Genomic DNA, 27,092 nt, shown 5'->3' on the forward strand with positions numbered 1-27,092 from the left:
ACTACCATTTCCCAGGACTTTGCAGTGTTTGCGCTGTTACAACCCTTCCTCATTTTTTCTGAATCATTTTGTGCCACCTGTCAGTGCCCATCAGTGCCATGTGCCCATCAGTGCACATCAATGCCACATATCAGTGCCCATCTGAGCTGCCTTTCAATGTCACCCATCAGTGCCAGTCAATGCCACCTATCAATGCCAATCAGTGCCACCTATCAGTGCTGCCAATCAGTGCCACCTATCAGTGCCAGTCAGTGTTGCCTATCAGTGCCAGTCAGTGCCGCCCAACAGTGCCAGTCAGTGCTGCCTAACAGTGCAAGTCAGTGCCGCCTATCAGTGCCATATATCAGTGTCATGTATCAGTGTCGCCTTTCAGTGCCCATCAGTGATGCCTGTCAATGCCCATCAGTGCAACCTACCAGTGCCTCCTCATCAGTGCCACCTATCAGTGCCCATCACTGCAGCCTCATTAGCGCACATCAGTGAAGGAGAAAAATCACTTATTTACAAAATTGTATAACAAAAACTAAGAAAAAAAGTTTTTTTTTCCAACATTTTCAGTGGTTTTTGGTTTGTTTAAGAAAAAATAAAAATCCCAGAGGTGATTAAATACCACCAAAAGAAAGCTCTATCTGTTTCCAAAAAATGATAAAAATTTCATATGGGTACAATGTTGCATGACCGCGCAATTGTCATTCAAAGTGTGACAGCGCTGAAAGCTGGAAATTGTCCTGGGCAGGAAGGGGGTATAAGTGCCCTGTAGGCTAGTGGTTAAAAGGCAAAGATGTAAAGTAATGTGTTCATTACTTTGTCCACGCACGACAAACAAGTGAAACTGTTAGTATTTTAGAATAAGTTATTTTTTCATGTCACTATGTAAGAACATGGAAGACATTTAGTAATGTTATCTGCCTCTAAACACCCCTCCATGTTAGTCTTTGTGTCCATGCACACTATATGTATTTACAGGAGTTTAGAGAAAGGGGCATTTAAAGGCTGAAAATTTTATATTAATATTCTGGCCAATGAAATAAATAAACGCCCAAGCGCTTGACACGCCTGAACATTTTTGCAAAAATGCGGCTTAGGCGCGTTTTTGATGCTGCCTTTCAATTGCCAGGTGAAAAGCGTTTCTAAAAGCCCCAGTTTGCATGAAACCAAAATCTCCATACAATAATTAAGTGTTCTTGCATGGCAAGACCACTTACTGTTATCTCACATATATATTCTTATTATTATAGCCAAATTTGCCACCCTAACTCCTCCCACAGTTTTTACGCTACATAGACCGTAATATACCGAAACGTGCGGATTGTTCCCGATTGGTGTGCTATTACTTTGTGGAATGTTTCGCCGAATGGTTCACGAAATATCTGTGTTTTTGTGGTGAAATTGGTCCCATAGGAATGAATGGCGAAATGTTCAAAACTAGAGTGGAAGCTGACAAAAGCTAGAGTGTGAGCTGAAAAATCAGGACATGATTTCTAAAATGCCATCACTCCCTCATTTTCAAGTCCACCTACACAAATCCTATATCAAAACGTTCAGCTATCCCTGCTGCCACTAAAAATGTCCATGGCTAAGCCATAGTCCTGATAGTTTTCACAATATGACCGTTTGTTTGCAACTCACGGCGCCCATTGACATTCATTGAAACTCCACTCTAGCCACCTCAAATTTGAAGGGCAATTTCTAAACTGCGACTGTGCCTTCATTTTTAATATTTCAGAGACATACTATACATCCAAATGTAGGTCTGAGTCTTGTGATTCTCACAATATAAAGCTCTTCGCTGTAAGATTTATAATTTCTAAACTACAATCATTTGAAGATGGCAACCACCAGTGAAGTGAGCAAGTTGGAGCTGTTTGTTTTTAACCGCTCTTCTCTTCGCTTGCTGTAGAGTGAGTTGCCATAGGAACCCAGGTGTGTGAGCAGGCAGCAGAGTGACAAGCCACTCCACCCAGTTACTCCACCCACTCCAGTTGTAGACTACTGGTGAAGGCAAGAACACTTCACACAATTTCCCCAAAAATTGTAGCTTTTCTAGTTATAATAAAAATGTTAGTAGACCTGAAGGATTTCTTTATAATGCTTCATGGAATAGGCACAGCAGTGCCTGCTTACAGGGCACAGTGAATGCACATCACATAATTCAAGGAAATAAATGTGTGGGGATCATCACAATGTAAGTAAGTAAGTAGGAGCAGGTGGGGTAAGCTAGAAATAATTGAAATAAATGTGAAAAAGAATATATTATTTTTAGATTGTGACCATAGATATGCTTTAATATTATGTACAGTAGCTAATGATATTGGTGAAAAGTCCATATTTAATATGGTGAGCTGAATGGACTGAAAAATGTGGGTTTGTGGTGAGAAGGGAAGAGGGCGTGTCCACATTAGCTTGAATTGGCTGTGTTTAGCAGTGCAACTGCCCACCGAGCGTGACATTTTACTACACCCCCCCCCCATCTACTGCCTTTCATCATACTTTTGCCACATCATACTTTTGTCACCTTTATTATTATTATTATTAGGATTTATATAGCGCCAATAGTTTGCTCAGTGCTTTACATTATAATGGGAGACAATACACGAGACAGTACAGTAACAATATGATTCAGTACACAAGGGGTTCGAGGGCCCTGCTCCTAGGAGCTTACAATCTAGGATGGAGTCTGCAAGTCTAAACAGACTCAGTGGTGATAAAGTGCTTAAGTGAGCTGACTGTGCATGTGATGGGAAAATGTGTATTGTGTTTTAGGGGACCCATTGCTTTCAGGGAAAACGCATCCCCATGAAGTGCATGTGTGCAGACGTATATGGCCATCTGCTTCCTACTATACTAAATTGTTTTGAAATTGTACTGTCTGCCCTCAAGTTGTAAAGCTCTTTGTAAACTCTTGGTGCTATATAAATCCTGTATAAAAGTAATATTAATAGTGCAGAAAAATTGTATCAAGTGCTAAATGTATCCAGTTGTGATAACAAATGTGGCTAAGTGGTTAACACTTTTGCCTAGCAGCACTAGGGTCATTGGTTCGAATCCCAACCACATTTTGGTTGTTTGCATGTTCTCCCTGTGCCTGTGTGGGTTTTCTCCGGGTACTCCGGTTTCCTCCCACACTCCAAAGAAATGCTGGTAGGTTAATTGGCTCCTCCTGTCTAAATTGGCCCTAGTATGTGTATGTATGAATGTGAATTAGGGACCTTAGATTGTACACCCCTTGATTATTAGGGACTCATATGAATGTACAATATAGGCAAAGTGCTGCGTAAATTGACGGCGCTCTATAAGTACCTGTAATAATAATAATTTAGTAACAATTAAATAGAGGAATAGGTAATGTAAACAAAGGTAATACTAGCATTAACTGCTTCCCGCCCGCTACCCGCAATGTACTGCGGCTGGGTAGCAGCTACAGTTGTGACCAAAATTATTCAACCCCCACTGAAATTGAGTGTTTTGGCCAGTTTGACATTGCTTTTGATCATTCAGTCATCTTGCTTACATTTACATTAAAGAGGCACTTGTAGGTCAGACAAATATAACATAACAGTTATAATGAAATAACCACAAATGTCTTTTCTGTGCTCACAGCATTATCAGTTTTATTCAACCCCCAAGTGACATTCAATCTTAGTACTTAGTACAGCATCCTTTTACAGTTATAACAGCTTTTAAACGTGAAGCATAGCTTGACACAAGTGTCTTGCAGCGATCTACGGGTATCTTCGCCCATTCTTCATGGGCAAAGGCCTCCAGTTCAGTCACATTCTTAGGCTTGCGCACTGCAACTGCTTTCTTTAAGTCCCACCAGAGGTTCTCAATCGGATTTAAGTCTGGTGACTGCGATGGCCACTCCAAAATGTTCCAGCCTTTCCTCTGCAACCATGCTCTAGTGGACTTGGAGGTATGCTTGGGATCATTGTCCTGTTGAAAGGTCCAACGTCTCCCAAGCCTCAGGTGTGTGACGGACTGCATCACGTTTCCATCCAATATCTCCTGGTACTGAAGAGAATTCATGGTACCTTGCACACGCTGAAGCTTCCCTGTACCTGCAGAAGCAAAACAGCCCCAAAGCATGATTGACCCTCCACCATGCTTCACAGTAGGCAAGGTGTTCTTTTCATCATAGGCCTTGTTCTTCCTCCTCCAAACATAGCGTTGATCCATGGGCCCAAACAGTTCTAATTTTGTTTCATCAGTCCACAGAACACTATCCCACAACTTTTGTGGTTTGTCCACATGGCTTTTGGCATACTGCAGTCGACTCTTCTTATTCTTTGGAGACAGCAAGGGGGTACGCCTGGGAGTTCTGGCACGGAGGCCTTCATTACGCAGTGTGCGTCTTATTGTCTGGGCTGAAACTTCTGTACCCACATCTGACAAATCTTTTCTCAGTTCCTCAGCAGTCACACGGGGACTTCTCTCCACTCTACGCTTCAGGTAGCGCACAGCAGTCGAAGTCAGCATCTTCTTTCTGCCACGACCAGGTAGCGTTTCAACAGTGCCCTTTGCCTTGAATTTGCGAATGATGCTTCCTAAGGTGTCTCTTGGTATGTTTAACATCTTTGCAATCTTCTTATAGCCATTGCCCTTCCTGTGAAGAGAAATCACCTCTTCTCTTGTCTTCCTGGACCATTCTCTTGCCTTCACCATGTTTGTAACCACACCAGTAAATGTCTAGAAGGAGCTGAGTATCACAGTCATTTTAAAGCTGCCTAATTGGTGCTTATTATGCTTGATTGCTGCTCGGTGACATCCACAGGTGTTTTCAATACCTGATGGAAAGCACCTGTATGAACCTCTGTTCTTCAGAGTGGTAGTCTTTAAGGGGTTGAATAATTGTGGCAATGAAGAAACCACATAAGAACCATTTACTACTGTATTACATAAACAATTGATGTCATTTTAGTTGCATTTGGGTAGTTACAACGTCCTTGTAGGATTTGATTCTGAATACAATTCCAAATGTACACTATAGTCCCTAAACCCCTTTACAGCATTGGGGGTTGAATAATTTTGGTCACAACTGTACAGGCAAAGTGAGGCACCCGTACGTCGCTCTAGCTGTACTAACACAGGGGGTCACCGCACGCCCCAGTGGGTGCGCAGTGCTCCCCCGCTCCCCCCCCCCCACGACTTCTGTGTCCGGCGGACACAGCGGAATGAAGATCCTGGTGAACGAGACCCGGTGATCATGTGATCACATCACATAAGCAAAGCAGTTATGAATCAATCTCATTCATAACAGCTCTGCTTCTCTTCCTGGTGAGCTGTGGTTGTCCCACAGCTGTCACATGTGACCAGCTCCAGCCAATAACAGATCACTATCTTGAGTTGTCAAAAACCTAGCTTAGTTCATGAATGAGTCAGGTTCATGACAGCAAACTTTGCATTGCAGGAGAACTGATCATTATGTCTCCTGCAAAGCAAAGTGTAAAGAAAAAAAAAAATCCCTGATCACCCCCCCCCCAACAGCGGTACACTGTTACTATGGCAACATTGTACTGTTCTGATAAAAGTATTTAAAAAAAATGTAAATAAAATAAAAAATTCCATATTGAGAATTAAAAAAAAAATGGCAACATTTTTGCCGAACAGCAAACAATGGCCTGGCCACGAAGAGGGGTAAAACTTCTGTAGGGCAAGTGGTTAAAGAAGGAGTACATTCAAAGCTCATTTGGATGTACTTCTCCTGTGGATCACAGGAGTGCAGTTCATTCTACACTCCTCTAACTCATTTTTAGCCAGCAGCTCCTGCCCCCTCCACAGTTCAGCGCTCCAAGTGCTGAGGGAGCAGAGTGGAAAACAGTGACTGACAGTCACCGCTCCCTGCTCAGAGCAGCAGGGAGAACTGAGCGATCAGTGGTGTCTGTTCCTTAGAGCCGGTGGGAGACAGATGCATCATTGGATTGATGCTGCATTCACCTAGGTAAGTATGATTAAAAAAACCAAAAAACATACTTCTCTTTTAAAGCATATCTATGTTCAAAATGTAGAACCATGTATTAACCACTTCCAGACCGGACACTTTTACCCCCTTCCTGACCAGGGCAATTTTCAGCTTTCAGCGCTATCACACTTTGAATGACAATTGCGCGGTCATGCAACACTGTACTCAAATTAATTTTTTACCATTTTTTTTAGACAGATGAAGCTTTATTTTGGTGGTATTTATTCACCGCTGGGATTTTTTTTTTTTGCCATGTAAATGAAAAAGTCCAAAGATTTTGAAAAAAAGTGTTTTTTTAATAACATTTTGCAAATAAATAATATTTCATCATAAATCTTGGCTAAAATGTATTCCGTTATATTTTTAGTAAAAAAAAAATCCAAATTAGTTTATAACCAAAAATTATAATTTTTAAACATTTTTATTTTATTTTTTTATATTATTATTTTTTATTTATTTATTTTTTTTACATACTGTCACTTGTGGGGGGTGATGAAGATTTTTTTTTTTTTTACACTGATTGCTTTTACACCCATATAGGATGTAAAAGCAATCATTTCTCTTTCTCTCTGCATTCTTGCAGTCATTGAGAAGTCCTGAGTGAGCTGTGATTGGTCACAGCTTGTCACATGGTACAAGGCTGTTGTGAATAGCCTTGTACCATGTGACCTCTGTGATCATTCACAGATTTCACATGTAGTAAGCAATGATGTCACAAGTGACATCTTGCTTACTACTTTGCATGTGATCACTGATTGGCCAATCAGTGATCACACGATCGGGACCTCGTACAGAGGTCCCGTCCGACGATCGGTGTTTCACTGTGTCCGGAGGACACAGCGGGCACCAGATCGCGGAGTGCGCACAAGCAAGGTGCGGGGAGGCCATTTATAAACGGACACCCGACAATGCAGTGCCACCGTCCGGCTGTTTATATACAACGGCTGGTCGGGAAGTGGTTAACATTGTGGTTTAATTATTTCTAGCCTACTCCTCTTGACCTGAACAAACTTGAAGTTTGTACATTTGCTTTGGGAAGATCCCCACACATTTACTTCCTTATATTGTTACTAAACCCAGGACCCTGCATTCACTATATCTGGTCTCCCACAGTACACACAACATGGAAGTTAAATTATTTTAGTATTATTATTATTATACAGTATTTATATAGCGCCAACGGTTTGCTCAGCGCTGTACATTATAATGGGAGACAGTACAAAGAGAGTGAAACATAATTTAGATAACATGGGTAAACCTATGCATGAATGGAATCAGAGTGATAACTACTGTCAATGGATTACTTAATATGTAGGTTGTTTATATTGAGGAAAAAGTGTTAAGCAATGCAGCAATGAATGTATGCACCAAAGAATGAGGTAGTTTCCAAACAAGGAGGAAACGATATCTGGAATAAAAACGTGAACCATAACATGAGCTAATGTGAAGAAGAAATTAACCTCTAACTGGATGGAGCCAGAGCAATAATTTGTGAAAATGGGTTTCCTAATCCTTCAATTGCTTATACTAAGGAAAAAGTATGTTAAACTATAGTGGAATGATGTTAGGCAGAATCTATATTGGAGAACAAAATGGTTATAGGGTTAAGTTTACACATGCGGCTGTCACTGACTCACCTCTCACCTGGATCACTTTTCAGAAGGGTTAAACAAGGCTGCTTTAACATTGTAAATGCCGCCACCACCACGCCATAACCAGCTGCATTGCACGTGTCATGCCAAACGCGACACCAGGGATAATGTTTGCAACACCTCCATCAGGTTGCCTTTGCAGCTTAAGGGGGGGGGGGCAGTATGTGGCTCAGCTGCCTGTTTGTACCATTCCCCAAGCACAGGTGTCAACGAGCCCTTAATCTTGTGATTTTATTATGCCATATAGTCTGCCAGGGTGTAATGTTTTCAATTAAAAAAAAAAAAAAAACTCCCTAGCTTTTAAAGCTGAGCTCTGGGGAAATTACAAACCTACTCTTGCAGTGCCATCTGCCCCTGCACAGCAAGGGGTAAATGTCCAGTTGTGTTTCTAGGGTACCTTATAAATGCATTTTTACTTACCTTATCTCACTTCCATGGGCTTCCTCTTCTTCACAGGCCCGGTCCACCAAAGCTACTTCTCTTCAACACTCTGTCACTTGCACTCTGATCATGTCATCACGCACAATGCACAAACAGTAGTCCTGCATTGTAAGTGGAGACACCCAGAGCTCACCCATAAGTGTGGGAGAAAAGAGGAAAGCAAGGGAAGGAGAGATAAGGTAAGTAAAATTTTTAAGGTACTTTAGACTAAAACGATCATTTAACCCTTGCAGTCCAGGGGGAGCCCCACTGTATGGGTAGTTTCCCTAGTGTTTAGCTTTGATCTTCTGAACCTGTCATATCTCGTGGAATGTGGTAATTGCTGTATAGGTATAAATCATTTTGTGATACTCCTGAGTTTTCCGATTGAGTTTTTGTGTGTGTAATGATGACCTCCAGAGGGGCTGCTTGAACTGAATGAGCCTCCCTTACTTGTTCAGAGGCTGCCAGCCCAGATACCAGCACCAGATGACACAGACAAATTTAGTTTCAGACTAGGGTTGTCTTTTTGAAGATTTACTTGAGCACAAGTGGGTAGAGGGATGACAGTGCAAGATACTCCAAAATACTCAAAAGGTATTAGAGGACAATTTCTCAAGTAAAATTCTGTTCAATCAGTACTTAGTTCTTTAGTAGCAGCCACCAGTAATGCTGGAAGTAGAGAGGACAACCGGTTGACCTCAGACTCTATATGAACAGTTCTTATAGCAACCTCTGGCATCTAACCCTCAAGGTACTTGCCCACCTGGAGCTCTTAGGCGAAGGGTCCTACACACAATGTCCAAAGGCAGCTCCCCAGCCAGTGTCCCTGCAGCACTTGCCCATGAAAGAATTCTCTTTCCAGCTCAGCCTCCACAGCTGGTGTCCTCCAGTAATCTTCCAGGTTCAGGTTCCCCTAAGACCCTCATTTAAGCACACACTGAGGCCTAGCAGCAGCTTCTCTGTAACTCAGACTGCCTCCCAGGGGAGAGGACTCAAAAGACTCTGATTAGACCCTCCCAAACACTTATCTTCTTCCCAGACACACCTTTTGGGCTCCCTCCCAGCAATTGGTTAAAGGGGAAAAAATAATCATAACCCAGTGGCTCACCCTCCTATTCCATTTCTGGAAACTTCAGGCAGGAGCATTTAACCACCAGGTTTGAGGAGATCTGACCAAATATGCAAATACATTGCTGCACAGCTGGGTACAGCAGAGCCAAAAACTAAATTTAGACAGCTTAGGGTAGGGGTGCTACATATGGTCTGTCCCACATAATGAAGGCCGCAGGGACATTCTAATAGATATACTACAAACACAGCTTCACTTTATCATAATTTTAATGGGATACATTTATCTGCTACTCAAGTGTATAATGGCTTTGGATCTGGAACCAGTTTCAGTAGACAATTAAAACTACCGACTAGATGTTTTTGGTTTAGCTGCAATTGTTTGTTTGTAGCTTATTTCATTAATGTCTTTAGTTTGCTAGGATCAATACAATTTTTGATTGGTTTTGCTCCCCAGAAATTTGTTAAAATAATTAACTTGGAAAGATTTGTTGGAGGCAAGGATCACTACTCAAAAGGTGCCAACTTTTTATTTTTTGGAGATTTTGTATTATATCTGGTTTTGAAGTTTGTATTGTGTTTCTGGACTGTCACATTGGTCTTACGTTTTGGGAATAATAGATATTCTGTTTTATTTCCTTGCTTTTTCCCTAGAGTTTAGAATCAGGGTTTTGGAGTAGTGTTTTTCCTGAAATTCCCTGTAAGGAGATACGACTATCTATCAGAATGGTGTAAGGAAGTGCAATTTTTCTGTGATCTTTGGAACTGCCTGTATGGTCCACTCATTTTCCAACTTTTATTGTGTCTGCTTCCAAAATCATTGTAGCTGTTTGTGTCTACTTTCTTAAAGAGAATTCTAGATAAAATTGACAACTCTTCATGGATCTAAAGTTGGGGATCAAGGAAAGCTAATAATTTTACTAGGTCTGTATGGTTAGTAAACTTGAGTGATCATTCCTTGTTATTAAGATATTGATTGAATTCTGGAATTGTGTTTGGGTTTTCTTCACATATTATGAGTAGATGATCATTGTATCTAAGATAAAAACTTTTTTTAGAGGAGTACTTTGTGTCTGGACCTAATAATTTGTTTTCAAGGTAGTCCATTGTTAGATTTGCATACCTGGGTGTGAATTTCATTACAGTGCCTATGCCTTTTATCTGTTTGTAATCTTGACTGAAAAAATGTATTGTGATTGGAATATTTCTGTCCAAATATATTTTTTTTGCATGAGAGGGTCTGAGGAAAGATAATTTGAAACTGCTTTTAGACCAAAGCTGTGTTCTATATATTTGTGTATTGAACTAATATCTACAGAATGATTTAATTTTATTGTACTGTGGAAAGTGAACACAGTAAGTGGGAAGAATCATGCAGGTAGGATGATAATTTCGTGAGGTGGAAGTCTAATTCTAAGGTCTATGAGGGTTTTGTTGATTTTCTGCAAATATAAAAGAAAGGTTGGGTAGGATGGTATTGTGTCTGTTTTCCTCTGGATTAGTATACAGGCCCTGGCTGTATTAAACAAGTGTCTAGTTAGAGAGTGTTTGCATTTGGGTAGTAGAAGATTGGTCAGGTGTAAGAGGCATGCTGCTTGGCCAGTTCTTAGATCACAGCATAGTACAGAGTATCACTTGCTGGACTATCTACCAATACAGGGAAATGTTTTCACACTCCCAAAAGATGTGTAACATTTTTTTTTTGTTCAGATAATGCTTTTATACAAAAAAGAGCATTTCACTGCCAGTATGGATACTGGGGAGTTATGTGTGGAATGGATAATAGGGAGTGATGTGTGATGGGAGTATGTGATTGCAGATTGAGCACTGTCCAGATGAGAAGGTGGAGAGTTAGTGTGCAGTAAGAGGGATAAAGATGAAAGAACAGTCTGCATGCTGGAGGTGGGATCTCACTGGGCAAGGACAAGTCTGTATGCTGAAGGTGGCAATCTCACTTAGCAAAGACCAGTATGTATGCTAGAGGTGCAGTCTCATTGGGTAAGGACCAGTCTGTATTCTTGAGGTGGGATCTCACTGGTCAAGGATTAGAGATGTAACATTTCCGGAAATTTTGAAGCCATGGGGAAAAAACTTTTTTCCCTGTTTTTTTTTCTGGGAAAAATGGAAAAATTCAAAAAAGGCAGTGTGGATTAGTTTAAAAAATTGAAAGTCATTTTGTTAAACCGGGAACATGAAATGCAGTGTATCTAAAAGTATTATGCTTGAAATAAAAGTACAGCGTATTCAGTAAATATATTAAACTTGCTTTTTATGATTTGTGATGATTCAGAAGCAGCAGAAAAAGTGTTTCTGGAATGAGAACTCTGGAGGGAATTGTTTCTTGCACTTTCATTATAGTCCTCATCTTTTATTTCCATAAAGTATTTTTTAATGTCTTTAGGGCGCCTCTGCAAGGGTGTGTTCTGTCATCTTTGTAGCATTTGGAAAAGAATATTTCTTCTCACAATATTTGGAAATTGCTCTCAGCAGAAATTGCACTGTGGAAATATTTCCAAAAAAAGCTAGAAGCTGGTCTCACCATCTTACTGAGAGGAGACCATAAGGAAACATTATGCTGTGATGGTGTAATAGAAATCATTTAAAGGTTATAAAGATAAACTAATTTGTCAGTCAAATTTACCCTCCTACCTGTCAATGTAGGCCTGAGAGGAGGACAGAAACTATCGTCTACTGTATCCCAATAATCACCCAACTATAGGAGGTACAAGATGGAGCCCACAAGCAAACTGAAGTAGAGCCTTTCCCGTGCATTACCCCCTAGTGGCAGAGATTCATATTTCTCTTCTTGTTTGAGAATTGCAATGGGAAGTGCAGTGTTACTTGAATTGTATTCCAGGATTTGATTGTCTTCAGCTGAGGAAACTTGCAATAATTTAAGACTTATATAATGTCTCAGAAATCTTTAATTAAGGTATTCATGTTAGATAGTTTGAATACCATGCCATAGATATATTATTTATCATTATAAAATAACAATTTTTCCGGAAACAAAACCAGAAAACGGCTTTGGAAAAAAAGGATAAAACTTGTTTTTTTTTTCCAAATTTTTGTAAACTTGAGACATGCTGCTGGGCCATTTGTTAGACCACAGAGTAGTATGGAGTATCACTTGGGTAAGTAACCATCTGTATGCTGGAGATCGGATCTCACTGGGCAAGGACCAGTCTGTATGCTGGATGTGAGATGTCAGTGGGCATGGATCAGTCTGTATGGTGGAGGTGGGATCTCAGTGGGAAAGGACAAGTCTGTATGCTGGAGGTGGGATCTCGCTGGGCAGTGACAATTATGTATGCTGGAGGTTGAATTTCACTTGGGGAAGGACCAGTCTGTATGCTGGAGATGCGATCTCACTGCAGAAGAGCCAGTCGGTGTACTGGAGGTGGGATGTCACTGGACAAGGACAAGTCTACATGCTTGAAGTGGGATCTCAGTGGGCAAGGACCAGTCCGTTTGCTGGAGGTGGGATTTCACTGGGCAAGGACAAGTCTGTATGCTGGAGGCGGGATCTCACTGGACAAGGACCAGTCTGTATGCTGCAGGTCGAATCTTACTGGGCAAGGACCAGTCTGTATGCTAGAGCTGTGATCTCACTGTGTAAGGACCAGCCTGTATGCTTGAGGTGGGATCTCACTGGGGAAAGACCAGTCTGTATGCTGGAGGTGAGATCTCACTGGATAAGGCCCAGTTTACATGCTGGAGGTGGAATCTAACAGGGGATGGATCAGGAAGAGGCAGAATCCCCCAGTGGCAAATTGAAACTTTGACTGGCATTATCCTTCTTACGTTAAAGCCCGGCTCTTTAGTAGTTATTATCTGCCTTAGATTTATGTTAGCACAGATTGTAAAGGTGCTCTTCCCTATAGAAATACTTAACTTTTTCTGGTTGCTGTAGGGGAACTTTAGACATATGGAATATGAAATATATATACATATTGATCCAAAAATCTGAATGTCTTCTGTTACCTATAACAACTGACCCAGTTCTGACCTGTAGAGCAGTACAGAACAGCTAATCTTTTACATGTTCTGGAAAATGGGGTTTATAACATTTATGTGAGAGCTATGTAGACATCTGTTGATAATAGACAGTTGTGTTCTCGCTTCCTCCTCGACAGTGAGTAAAATCTGAATATTTCTTCTTAGATGCAATGGATACTAAAAAAGCCTTACTAACGGAATAAAATGGCTAATAAATTGTATTTCCACTGCAACAATTTCCCAGCTTTGGGTATTAACATGGGTTAGAAAAGTGGATCTGAATTGCTTACATAATGTTAAAGAAATCTTTGCTGAGAGAAATAGAGTGCAAATACTTGTTTCAGTAACTGAACTATTAAAACAATTGGATCATTATGACAGACTGGTAAATACCATTTTCAGAAGTAGAAGTCAGAAATGACAGCCTTTCTATTTCTCTTAGTACCACTTGCTGTCTGGGACATTTTTTTTTAATTTCTTCACACGCATTTTAAAATCAGCTGCTAATCAAACACAATTTTGAAGAAATAATACACTAAAATGAATGTTAGTACACACAAACACTATAAAATCCCCATTTGTTTTTGTAAAATATAAAAGATGATGTTACATATACAGTGCTCAGCATAAATGAGTACACCCCTTTTGAAAAGTAAGATTTTAATTAATATCTCAACAAACACAAAGACAATTTCCAAAATTCTGACAAAACTGAGTTTTATAGAACATTTGTTTAGCTCATTACATGAAAGTAAGGTTAATCATATAACTTAGATTACAAAATCTTCAGTTTTACTCATTAGTTAATGCAAAAATGAATACACCCCACAACAAAAAGTACTACATCTAATATTTTGTATGACCTCCATGATTTTTAAGGACAGCACCAAGTATTTTAGGCATGGAATGAACGACTTGGCGACCTATTACAATATCTATCTTTTTCCATTCTTCAAGAATGACCTCTTTTAGAGCCTGAATGCTGGATGCAGAATAATGCTCAACTTGTCTCTTCAGAATTCCCCATAGGTGTTCGATTGGGTTCAGATCAGGAGACATACTTGGCTACTGAATCACTTTCACCCTGTCCTTCTTCAGAAATACAACAGTGGCCTTAGATGTGTGTTTTGGATCATTGTCATGTTTGAAAAGTGCACGACGGCCAAGGGCACGGAGTGATGGTAGCATCTTCTCTTTCAATATAGAGCAGTACTTCTGAGAATTCATGATACCATCAATGAAATGCAGCTCCCTAACATCAACAGTACTCATGTAGCCCCACAGAAAGATACTGCACCATGCATTTTTCTTTGTACTCCTCACCTTTTCAATGCCATACTGTTTTGAAGCCATCAGTTGCAAAAACATGTATCTTGGTCTCATTACTCCAGATTCCCAATAGTCTTCTTCTTTTTCAGCATGGGCCCTGGCAAATTCTAGGCAGGCTTTTTATGCATGGGCTTTAGGAGAGGCTTCCTTCGTGGATGACACCCATGCATGCCATTCTTCTGCAGTGTATGCCGTATTGTGTCACGGGATTGCATGGTGATTTTCTTCAATCCCTCTCATCAGAAGACACTCCTGTTGAGGTGGTAACTTCCGTGGATGGCCTGAACGTCTCTGTGAGATGGTTGCAGTACCATCTTTGTAAATTTTTGTATCACTTTTGGTACAGTATTCTGACTGATAAGTAAAGCTTTGCTAAACTTCTTGTAGCCTTCACCTTTCTTGTTTAAAGAAATTATTTTTTTTCTCAGACCTTGTGACATTTCTCTTCCATGTGGTGCTATTGCTGACAACATGAAATAGGAAGGGTTTTCTTTGTTAACCGCTTCCCATCCACCCTATAGTGGTAATACTGCTACAGGGCGGCATGGGTGTGCAAAATCACGTATATATATATATATATATATATATATAAGTGATTTTGCATTTCCGGGTAGGGGGCACCTGTGCCGCTATTCGTGGCCTCGGCTGTCAAACACCGGGTCCCGGCGGTGATTACTCGCCGGCACCCGGTGAACGCGGAGCATTACCGATGGCGGTAGAGAACTGTATGTAAACAATACAGTTCTGTCCCCTGTCAACTCCTGCACACTGCTTTGCATGGCTCTGCATAACAGAATAATTTACGTGTTTTTTAACAAAGACATGTAGCAGAATATATTTTGGCCTCAATTTATGACGCAATTTAATTTTTACATTTTTTTACTGGACATGTTTAATAGCAATAAGTAAAAAATATTTTTTTTTCTCAAAATTGTCGGTCTTTTTTTTTTAGCACAAAAATTTAAAACGCTCAGGCAATCAAATACCACCGAAAGAAAGCTATATTCATTGGAAAAAAGGACATAAATTTAATTTGGGTGCAGCGTTGCAAGTAACACAGTACCATAACACAAAAAAGGGCCTGGTCAGGAAGGGGGGTAAATCCTCTGGAAGGCAAGTGGTTAAGTAACACCCTTTTATAATCAACTGACTGCTGGACGCCTGTTTAATGAATAATTAGATTCACCTGTAGTTGAATTCTTGTTATATCCCGATTTGCAAATCGTATGCCCAGTCGCACCCTATTGTCCTCTATTAGAACAGTCATATCAGTGCGGTTCTGACTTTGTCGGAGCCGCACAGATTTCTAAAACTCAAAAAATTAGAATATCGTGCAAAAGTTCATTTATTTCAGTAATGTAACTTAAAAGGTGAAACTAATATATGAGATGGACTCATTACATGCAAAGCAAGATAGTTCAAGTCGTGATTTGTCATAATTGTGATGATTATGGCTTACAGCTCATGAAAACCCCAAATCCACAATCTCAGAAAATTATAATATTGTGAAAAGGTGCAATATTCTAGGCTCAAAGTGTCCCACTCTAATCAGCTAATTAAGCCATAACACCTGCAAAAGGTTCCTGAGCCTTTAAATGGTCTCTCAGTCTGGTTCAGTAGGAATCACAATCATGGGAAAGACTGCTGACCTGACAGTTGTGCAGAAAACCATCATTGACACCCTCCATAAGGAGAGAAAGCCTCAAAAGGTAATTGCAAAAGAAGTTGAATGTTCCCAAAGTGCTGTAAACAAAGCACATTAATAGAAAGTTATGTGGAAGGGAAAAGTGTAGAAGAAAAAGGTGCACAAGCAGCAGGGATGACCGCAGCCTGGAGAGGATTGTCAGGAAAAGGCCATTCAAAAGTGTTGGGGACTTTCACAAGGAGTGGACTGAGGCTAGAGTCAGTGCATCAAGAGCCACCACACACAGACGGATCCTGGACATGGGCTTCAAATGTCGTATTCCTCTTTTTAAGCGGCTCCTGAACAACAAACAACGTCAGAAGCATCTTACCTGGGCTAAAGAAAAACAGACCTGGTCTGTTGCTCAGTGGTCCAAAGTCTTCTTTTCTGATGAGAGCAACTTTTGCATCTCATTTGGAAACCAAGGACCCAGAGTATGGAGGAAGAATGGAGAGGCACACACTGTAAGATGCTTGAAGTCCAGTGTGAAGTTTCCACAGTCTGTGAACCTATGGGGCATTGCCAAGAGAAAGATGAGAGTCGGAGACATGAGTCCGAACAATGCAGAAGGGCTGAAGGCCGTTAGTGGAGGATCCAGGTCTTCTTTAACACCTCAGCAGTGCCACAGGCTGATAGCTTCCATGCCGTGCTGCATTGAGGCAGTAATAAGGGGCCCAAACGAAGTACTGAGTACATATGCATGCTTAAACTTTTCAGAGGTCCGATATTGTTCTATGTACAATCCTTGTTTTATTGATTGCATGTAATCTAATTTTCTGAGATTGTGGATTTGGGGTTTTCATGAGCTGTAAGCCATAATCATCACAATTATGGCAAATTACGGCTTGAACTATCTTGCTTTGCATGTAATGAGTCTATCTCATATATTAGGTTAACCTTTTAAGTTGAATTACTGAAATAAATTAACTTTTGCATGATATTCTAATTTTTAGAGTTTTACCTGTATGTAGAAGGACGGTGGCTGCAAAGAATCCAGAGATCAACAGCACTGAGAGGCAACAAAATGCTGAAAAAGGAAGAAAATAAGTTTCTTATTGAAAGGACATGACAGTTGTTTATGATACACATTGCTTCTACAAAATGGTTAACTTTTACATCTACTTTAGGCAACTCAGATTGATCAAATAGGAAGAGAAGTCAGACATTTCAGATTATCTACTTAAAACTAAAAGAGAACACAACACAGAAACTTCTGCCTGCACATAAAAAGTGTAAGTACAAGTGAGAAATAACTGACAGTGTCCATAGATGTCCTGCTCTGTTGTGACTATGGTGGCTGGAGGAGCTCTGCATAATCCTCAAATGTCAGCTTTCTGTCATCCCAGCATGTGACACAAAGCTTGCTTCTCAACAGAGAAGAATTAAGAGGCTCCAGTAAGCCAGGGCTTCTTATAGTATGTGTGTGTCTGCTTGTGTGTACCTGTCATGCCCCCTGCTTTGCATGGATCTGCTCCGTTAAGGGACCATGGATCCCTTTCAGGATCTTAGGCAAAATGGTTTTTGATTGCCCTATAATAAGGAATAAAAGTCTTCAGACCAGGAATACAATTTTACTGCCCCTGTCAGCACTAATGCTCGGGGATTCTAGCCACACTGGCCATCCTAATCACATGGCTACCTAACTGAACAGAGTTCCGAGACCAGAACAGAAGGGAGGCCTCCTGTAATAATATGAACAGCGGTGCCCAGGTGAACCTGCCTAAGAGTAGGGGCTTGTCTAGCAGCTCGCTCCAGGAGAGGTCTGAGCACTCTTTCTTTCTCTTTTACTACTACAGGATGGAGGATGAGGCAGTTCTGGACAGAGGGGCTTCCTTCCTGAAGCATGTGTGTGATGAAGAAGAGGTGGAAGGTAAGATACTCAATATCACATGTACATTTGTTGCTTTTATTTTACTATAGCTCTTTTTATATACAGTGACATTCATAAGGTCTTTTGCACACGGACGTAATCATTTACTGATGTTTATATGCAGGATCTTGCTGCCAGAGGCTAATAGAATGATCCTGAGTAAAAACACAATTCTTCACATATATTCAAATAAAGATGTGCAAACATGCATACTCGTAACCGTGCGCAATTTTCTTTCATCCTCTTCTAGCTGCCATTGTTTCAGTTTGAATGTATATGCTTGTGTGTACTATCGTGTACTACTACATTCAAACATGAATTTTTTTTTTTTGTCAATAACTCTGACCGCCTAGCTGCATTATGGATCTTTATGCTGCTGTGTGCATTGTCCAGATCCATAAATAAAAATGCTACACGGCTCCATATGTGGCTTTTTTTCATCCGTGTGCAAAAAGCCTTAAATTTAGAGGTTGAAAATTGGGCAATTTCAAAAAGTATGCATATTTGCATGTTTACATAAGATGAATGGAAATTGCTTGATATTCATCCCTAGTTTTATAAATACCCATCTGTTTTTAGCTGAGATCATTTTTTAGCTACTTCTTGCATTAGTTTATATTGAGTGTGACAATATAAGGATGCCTTTTTATTCCAGTACTTCCAGTTAGAGAACAATCAGCATGGAAAGTGCCACATTGCTGTGATGTGTTCATGTAGAGGTGAAGGGGAAATATTCTTTCCAATCACACGTGAGATTAACCCTTGAAGTTATTACAGCAGCTTTTATAGAGCTTACTCGCTCCCATGTGACAGGGCGAGAACATTCCTCTTTTACATGTCAGTTCACAGACAGGCAGTTTTCACATCAGAACTTTTCTCCCAGCATGCATCTGAATTGCTGCTAAATTGGATGCTGTGGTATAACTATTAGATCTATGAGAGTCAGTGTAACTGATAGCTTATGGAGTGAGGTCTCATAGTAATCACAAATAGATTGCGAGAGGTGGGTTACCATTCTATGTTGCTTGCTCAAATATTTGATTTTGATCAAAACTAATAATTCCAATTAAGCAGTTACTATACCTTAAAATGTTACATTTTGTGCATTGTATAGAACTGCCTGTAACATTTACAGTTTCGTAAACTGAAATATTTGACATTCCTGATTCAGTCTATTGCTCCATGTTAGCTGTCAAACATTTTGAATTTACATTGAAGATCCCATTATCATTGTCAGTGTTGGATATATGCAAAGCTCCCTGTAAATTTCACTAAATCATAAATCATGGAAAAATAACTGTTCTGACTTTGGTTTGAAAGGAAGTTAGTATATTAGCTGGCTTTCCTTCATCAGAAGCTGAGCAAAGTTGTTTATTGGTGATAGTAAGATCTGATTTGTGCTATCATAACCAGTAACCAATAACGAGAAAAAAGTGACACCTTTTAGCAAGTATATAGGTGAAGGACACACCCCTGCTGCGTTCTCAAGTACACGGACCATGAAGAATCAAAATACATAAAAAAGAGATTGTTTTTTTTTCCTTTTCCTTTATGTTGTTGTTTAAAAATAACAAATACAGTAATTTAGAGACTGGATGAACATTTTAGTGTCACAGGGCCAAAACCTAGAGACTTGCCCTGTCATTGTGGCTGCTTTAATTTAACTGGGCCATGACCTTGGTCTCATTATTAGGCCTCTTGCACACAGACACCTCAGCATGTGCAATGTAAATCTGGCATATTTCCACCGCCCAGGAAGCTCAGGTGTTGTGCTCAGCTGCTTATAGACATGAATGGCTCTGTGCAGTGTACTCGGGTATAATGAGCTTTCATAAACATGTGTAAAGCACAGAATTTTCTTTTTTTTGGTAATGCTATACTTGTGTTTACATAGTGTGATATATCCGAGTGCAGCCGCACACAGCCATTCATATCTATCGGCAGATGTATGTAGCACTTCCTGAGCAGGAGAGTAGATTGGAATTTACGTTGTACAGGCACAGATGCCTGAGTGCAAGAGGTCTTACTAAGTTTACCTTGGGAAATCTGGATACATGCAACTCTGGTATCCTACATGCCTAGCAATAAGCTCACAGGTTTGCACTGTTTGACTGCTCATATTCTAGTCTGCACAGCCTAGATACTGGCAGGGACAATTTTCTTAAGAAAGAAGTAAAGAAGATTTACTGTTTAAATAAGAAAGATCTTGGTGAAAATCTGCCTTTCAGCTTGTCATAATACTTGTCAGCTAAACCAGTTAAAGATATAGAAAAGATGTTTAGAGTGATTAGATGTAAAGATCCAAAACACATACACACAATTTTAGATATGGCTAAACTCCAAAGTCTGGATAATGTCAGCATCTGCTAAGAAATTACTGCAGTTGCTTTTCTAAAACAGAATACATGAAGGATAGAACTGCTATACGTCTCTACCATAAGAAATTAAAGCTAAGCTTCAACCAATGCTTTAGTCCATCAGTTATAAATGCTGTCTTTCTGTCTTCTGGGAGATATTGGGGTTGATTTACTAGGACTGTAGAGTGCAAAATCTGGGGCAGCTCTGCATAAAAACCAATCAGCTTCCAGGTTTTTTTTTGTCACAGCTTAATTGAACAAGCTGAAGTTAGAACCTGATTGGCTATCATGCAGAGGTGCACCCGATTTTGCACTTTACAACTCAAAATAAGTTCCAGGCTTTCACCACTCCATTCAAAATTAGGGGAAATGGTTAAAATGGGCTTTCAAGCAACCTTGTGCTTTGCCCATTCAGGGTATAGCTACAGGTTTGCCCAATACCACTTCCTTGCATATACTAATATTTTTACAGCTGCTCAAGGTAGAGAGACTCCCAGTCTCTAAGCACAACTCCTCCTGTAGGTGCTAGCCCAGCTCATGTGCTGCATAGATGAGTACAAAGGATGTCCGACCGACTGCACTCCAAACAATCCACTTTATTGAACCAAGATAAAACCAATACAGACAGTGGAAATACAGTGGGGGGACTGGCAGGTAAACGCGTTTCACGCTAAAGACAGCATTTATTAGTTACCCCAATGGTAATGAAAAAGCACTGTCTTTAGCGTGAAACGTGTTTACCTGCCAGTCCCCCACTGTATATCCACTGTCTGTATTGGTTTTATCTTGGTTCAATAAAGTGGAATGTTTGGAGTGCAGCTGATCGGACGTCCTTTGTACTCATCCTTGCATATACTTACCTTTCCTTTGCTCCGTGTCAGGAGCCTTCCGTGTATAGAAAAGCATGTGACTTGCTTCATGTGACAGTGGTGGGTAAATCAACGCCGTCATAAGGGAAGTCCGTAGCCTTCTGTAAGCCACAAATCCAGCAACTTATAGCTTACACATGGCATTCCCTTCACTTTAGGCAGCTGAATAGAGTAGCGTGGTAAGTATAGGCTGCAGAAAAGTGAACTTATTGCTTTTCCATGCATTTGCAAATCACAGACACTTTTTAAACCTTCCTATACAAAGCTTGATGGGAGCCAGCCATACCCCCAATTCTGAGCACAACTTTCAGTTATTGAACTATTTGTAACGTGTTAGAATGTGATGAGTATCTCTTAAGCCAAAAGTGCTAATATTCCTTAGGGTAGGGTAATTTGTAATGGTGGGAACTAAAAAGCAGAAGAAGGAATACAGCAGCACACAAAACTAAGCATCAGTCCTCAACAGAAGTGACTTCATCATGAAGGTGTAGTAGGACATTTTGACTTCTGTTAGATTTTTCCAAGCTATAAAATTACACAACAGAAACATATACAGTATACTGCAGATTTCCATTGTGCAAAGAATATGCATGGGCTCTTCTTCAGTGCCAGTTAAATTTGTCTGAGCACACCTTCTTACCAGCATATCATCTTGGCCTAGCACAGCTGCCATCTTTGCTTGTGTTTGTCATCATACACTTCTCCCTTTCACCTCTATCCATCGGTGAGCCATGCCTTTTCTGCATTTCCAGTGTTAAAGACCCGCTTGTGTGCCATTTGAACACTTGTGTGCAGCACAGGACACCTCTTCTTTAACTGTAATGTCAGGTCTTCTGGTTTTCCCCTTAAGGCAACACTGATGGGTCATCTTAAACCCCTATGGATATAAATGGTGACATTTTTGTTACGTGTATAAACTGTCCTTTCAACCTCCTGTGGGCAGTATAGTCCATAAACATTTTCTTTAGCAGCCACAGACTAAGTTCTACTCATTTACACATAGTTCAGTCACCTGCAGTTTTCCACACTGGATCAATACAGGTCAATGCTAAGGCATATAGAACACAATTGTTTTTTATGTGCCCCATTCGCACTGCAACACAGTTGGGAGGTGCAGTGTGGCAAGTTGTGGTAAAATGCAGACATTTTACTGCAGTGCGCTGGAAGGCACCACATCATCACGCTGCTGTGCAGAGACATGAATGAAATGTCACTTTGTACACCTCAAATAAAGTTTAAAAAAAATGAGCTGAAACGTCGAACACACTACTCACTCACTACAGCTCCCTGCATGCAGAAGACAGTTGCCCACATTCTAAAACTGAGCATTTAGCTTGCACTGTGAATAAGCCCTAAATAGAAAAGCCTGTCCTCTACCAGCTTGTGTGGAAGCAGTAGTCTCTTTGCAGAGATCTGACACACCCTCTGATGAGCGACAGCTAGACCTTTCCAATCACCAGGGACCATGAGCTTTGCTGACTGCCAAATTCACTGCTGACTGATCCAACAGGGGTGTATCTGACCTCTGCAAAGAGATCACTGATTCCACACAGAGAGCAAGAGTCCTTCTCTCTAGCATGTTGGTAGTGGCAAAGCTTTTCTTCTCACAATGTGGCTGCTTTCTAAAGAAAACCAGCTGTAAGGGCTCATGTACACCTGCATGTGTATCTGCGACGGATCGCTTTTCAGAGGGCAGTAAACAGGCAGTCAGGAGGTGTTATGTTGCCCCCTCTCCACCTGCTTTAGCTCCTAAGAGCTCATACCTTTGCCATGTATATTGCGGGGTGGTTGGGGTGCTGCCCCATTCAGTTGAATGGGTCATGTTTGAAAGGCAGAATGCCCAATGAACTTAACTGAAAGTCAATGTTGGCCATGCTGTACTTGTCTGCCTTTACTACAGTATTGTCATAACTGACATACTGGGGTGGATTTACTAAAGGCAAATGGACTGTGTACTTTGCAAGTGCAGTTGCACTCATTTCCCCAGAGTTTAGTAAATGTTTTGAAGTTCTGCTGATTTCAATCATCCAATCATGTGCAAGCAAAATGCTATTTCTTTATTTTCCTTGATTGGGTATTCTTTACAAAGTGAAGCTTTACCACATTCACTAAGCTCTGTTGAACATTAGTGCAACTACACTTGCAAAGTGTCTATTTGCCTTTAGTAACTCAACCCCAATGTATGTAAAATGGGAAGGAGAGCTGGTATTTGTCCCTCATTCAATCATACTCACTTCCGACATGCAGAGGAGGGGGTATGGTCACTTGCTGCTTATATTATTTTAGGCTAGGTTCACAGCTTTGCATTGCAATAACACATGCGTTTAACGCTTCTAATATCACAAGTTAAACTGGTTCAATTAAATGAAATGACACACCAAAAACACAGTGCACAACAAGACTTGGTAGTGGGTTGCAAGGCTTTGCAAAGTTTGATTGTTGTCAAGATGCATTGGTGGGTCTCTAAAAGTGAATGGAACCACAAAGCACCGAAGGGTTTTTGCTTCCATGCATTTCTGCAGTGCAATAGTGTGAATCTAGCCTTAAACATTCTTTCACATACAGTATATACAACACTAAAGCTAGCCATACTCTGATATTCAGCCATTTTAGGCAGGGACCAATCAGATTTCAGTCAATGTGCAGCCAATTTTGCTGAGCAGAAGTCGATTGATTGATCAACTTCTGTCGAAGGGCTATGTTGAAACAGTGTATAACCAGTTTAAAATGGAACTTTAGTCAAAAAATTAAGTCCTACTAGGTCATGCTGGCTTCTTTTTCAGGTATAGCTATGTAAAACTTTTATATTGCTCTGAATGTGCTCAGTTGCTCTCTATTTTTCGGCACTGTACCAAAAATGTAGAGGCTGATCTGCTGATAGTCTAAAGATTTACTGTTGCTCAGGGGCTCTGGGCTTCAGCAAAATGGCAGCCTCCAGCAAGAAGACACATGAGCAATGCTGAAGGCAACTTACAGCACACACTAATTTGGGTAGCATAATTATTAATGTGGAGTGTACAGTATATTCCTTGCTAAAGAACATTATTTTTTTATCAAGTTGCTATGGGTAACATTTCGCTTTAAGAAGCATTGGGACCTCTAACACAGAAATCTCCCAATTTCCCATTTGCAATTTTAAAAAAATATATTTTTGTGCATTTTTATTTGTTTTGATGTTTTGCAACTGTGGTGTTAAATGCTCTGTTGTGAGGAAAAGACAGCTTAGTGTAGCAAGATCTCTATTTTTTTTGTACCCAGTACAGATTTTACTTGCAGGTGCTCCTTTGTGTGAGATCTACATCTTGTTTATATCTGGTACACATAAGTAACAAAAACAAAAAAAAAAAACAATAAATTGCTATTAGTCCTGGGTATTAACTCATAAGGCTAAAGATCTTAGCAGTGTCATTTTCAGTGAAGATGCTTCCAGTGTAAGCCATATAATTTTATTACCTATTATTAAATCATGGTTTCTGGAAATGGCAACATAATGAAAAATCCATATTCCATTAAGTGGTTACTGCTCAGCTCAACTTTGGTAAATGCATCTTTATGTGTTCATCTTGCTTTTTTCCAATATAACTAACTAGACAATTGGTCTGGGTTCAGCACAAGTTTCATCACTTTTACCCAAAATCACCAATGACTGGTGTACTGCTATCAGGTACGAACAATACACATTTAAAAACAGAAGAATACTCAGAAGTATTATATAGTCCTTTTAAAGTTTGTTGTTTTTTTTTATCCCTTTATGGTGGCAGGAGCCGGTGTGCTAATTTGCCTTTGATGCCCAAGGCGAATAGGAAAGGCTCCTGATCATGTGGCAGTGTTATCGGATGCATAGTGCTGATGACATCTGGAGCCCATCCTACCTGCTTTCTGTTGACGGTAGTTGACTGTGAGCTGACCATATAGAAATAAATAAGGGTCAACCCACATCAATATACTCTTCTCAAAATGAATCCTAATTTACGTTTGAACCTTACAGGTATTACTTGGGTATATGTACATACTGAAAGTCACGCAAATTGCTTTGCAACTTTGTCAGGCGACATCCTAACAATTTACCAACAACTTAATACGACATGAGTACTACTTTGAGGCGGCTTTCATGTCATGCTACTTTGTCTGTGGCCAATGAGAACATCAGCTACAAGTAATCTTCCTGTAATGTTGGATCCAAATCGCATCAGTATAAATAAGGATATGACTTGGAGGCGACTTTCATTAAAGAAGTCTCCTTGAAGTAGTACAGGAACATTTTCTAACGTTGGAGTCACTTGAGTAGAGCTAATTAAGACAGCTCTCATTGACTAACATGGGATTTCACATGCCATGTGACTTGGGGTCTCACAAGTCGGATCCCAAGCTGCGACAGTGTGAACCGATCCTTAGATTGGTATTTATATCAGTCTGTAAAATGTAATACAAAATGCTAAAAGGTTACAGGCTAATGTAACATTGTTACATTTGCACGTAGGTGTTATGCCCCCCCTCCATGCAATACGTTGCTTTCTATAACTGTTATACACAGATTAACTGTATGGTTACGAAAAAGAAATGTAATCAAATACATATCTAGGCAATGGAGCTAGACATACCAAATGGAACATAACACGTATGTGAAAATAGAACAATGTTATGTTATCTTTTAACTGTTCTTAGCATTTTTTATTACATTTTACACATTAATAATAACAAAAATGTAAGGATTTTATGTATTTGCTTCTCTCCAAACTATAACTGTAAAATCCGAACATAAATGAGGATTCAGTTTTGTGAGCTGTTCATGAGAGCTCAGTCACAGTTCTGGGAGTGCCAATAGTGCATGCCCCAGAACAAGACAACGACGCATATATGCAGAAGCTGGGCATTAGGGTCCAACCACCCTGATACTGCATATTTTGGAAAGGTGTTAATAAGTATATGAATCATGTCAGCTTATAGGATCAAAATTCTGCCCCACCCCCTACTCCTTCACAAATATAATTGACTGTGTTAGGTATTTCCTGGCCTGTCCAGTACATCAGCCAAACTGATGCATGTAGAGACACCTTGAAGTATAGTGACTATCCCAAGAACCTTACTGAACTAGAACCCCCATAAATAAAGCAAGGGTAGGATTGCTTGTTAAGGCTATGATCTTTTAAAGAAATAATATTATTTGTAAAGTATTAATAATATGGCACAACAAGAATGCACAGATATGAACTGTAGTTAAAAAACTGCTACACTAGTAGTAGATGATGAGCAGTAATACCATTTACTGTAAATACAACATTGATTATTCATGTAAACCACTGATACACTCACGTGTTGCCAAAACAAAAGAGAAAGTTAATTATATTGCAGCTTTCATGTGTGATTTATATCTGTAGTCATTTTGAAGAGCAGGGTAGGAACGCCACACTCCAAAGATGTTGAGTCAGCTTTATTAGTTCCTTTCTCAGCCATGATACAGTGTCACTCCCTTCCACTCGGTTCCAAATTAAGTATGACAAGTCCTGTACTGTATGGAAAATCACAGTTAGGGCAAATGGTTTACGTATCTGCTTTTTGAGATGGTTCATTGTGACTGGTATTCATTCATATTTTAGGGAAGAAAGCTCTCCATGTGAATAAAGTCAATGGACCTGAAAGTGTAAAGCTGGCCATACACTGTGGGAATTTTTTAAGCCAGTTCTTCACATTGTTTGAATGAAAAACCGAAGTAGCCAAGTGGAAAAATGTCTGCCAAACAACAGACGCATACAATCAGATGCAGGCACTGTTCTGGTGTTTTGACAGCTGGAGGGGGCTGGCTGTCAAAATACAATAGCTGCAGTGGGAGATACATCCATCCACGCTGGAAATGTTTTTTCTACTCATCTTAAAGGCTGAGC

The 27,092-nt window shown here is 40.1% G+C and overlaps 1 protein-coding gene across 11 annotated transcripts in view; it reads left to right on the forward strand.

Moving 5' to 3' along the window:
• The window catches only part of SLC4A4 (solute carrier family 4 member 4), a 370,302-nt gene that overhangs the window by 67,786 nt on the left and 275,424 nt on the right, over positions 1-27,092 (forward strand). For all 11 annotated transcript variants that reach the window (XM_089679581.1, XM_089679582.1, XM_089679584.1 and 8 more), the window contains exon 2: positions 17,911-17,984. In XM_089679581.1, the coding sequence (XP_089535707.1) occupies positions 17,911-17,984 (74 nt within the window). The remainder of the gene's footprint in view (positions 1-17,910; positions 17,985-27,092) is intronic.

The sequence above is a fragment of the Staurois parvus genome, unplaced genomic scaffold (genome assembly GCF_062004578.1).
Source record: "Staurois parvus isolate SC_StPar_1 unplaced genomic scaffold, SC_StPar_1.0 ptg000227l, whole genome shotgun sequence".
In the NCBI taxonomy this organism is placed as follows: domain Eukaryota; kingdom Metazoa; phylum Chordata; class Amphibia; order Anura; family Ranidae; genus Staurois; species Staurois parvus.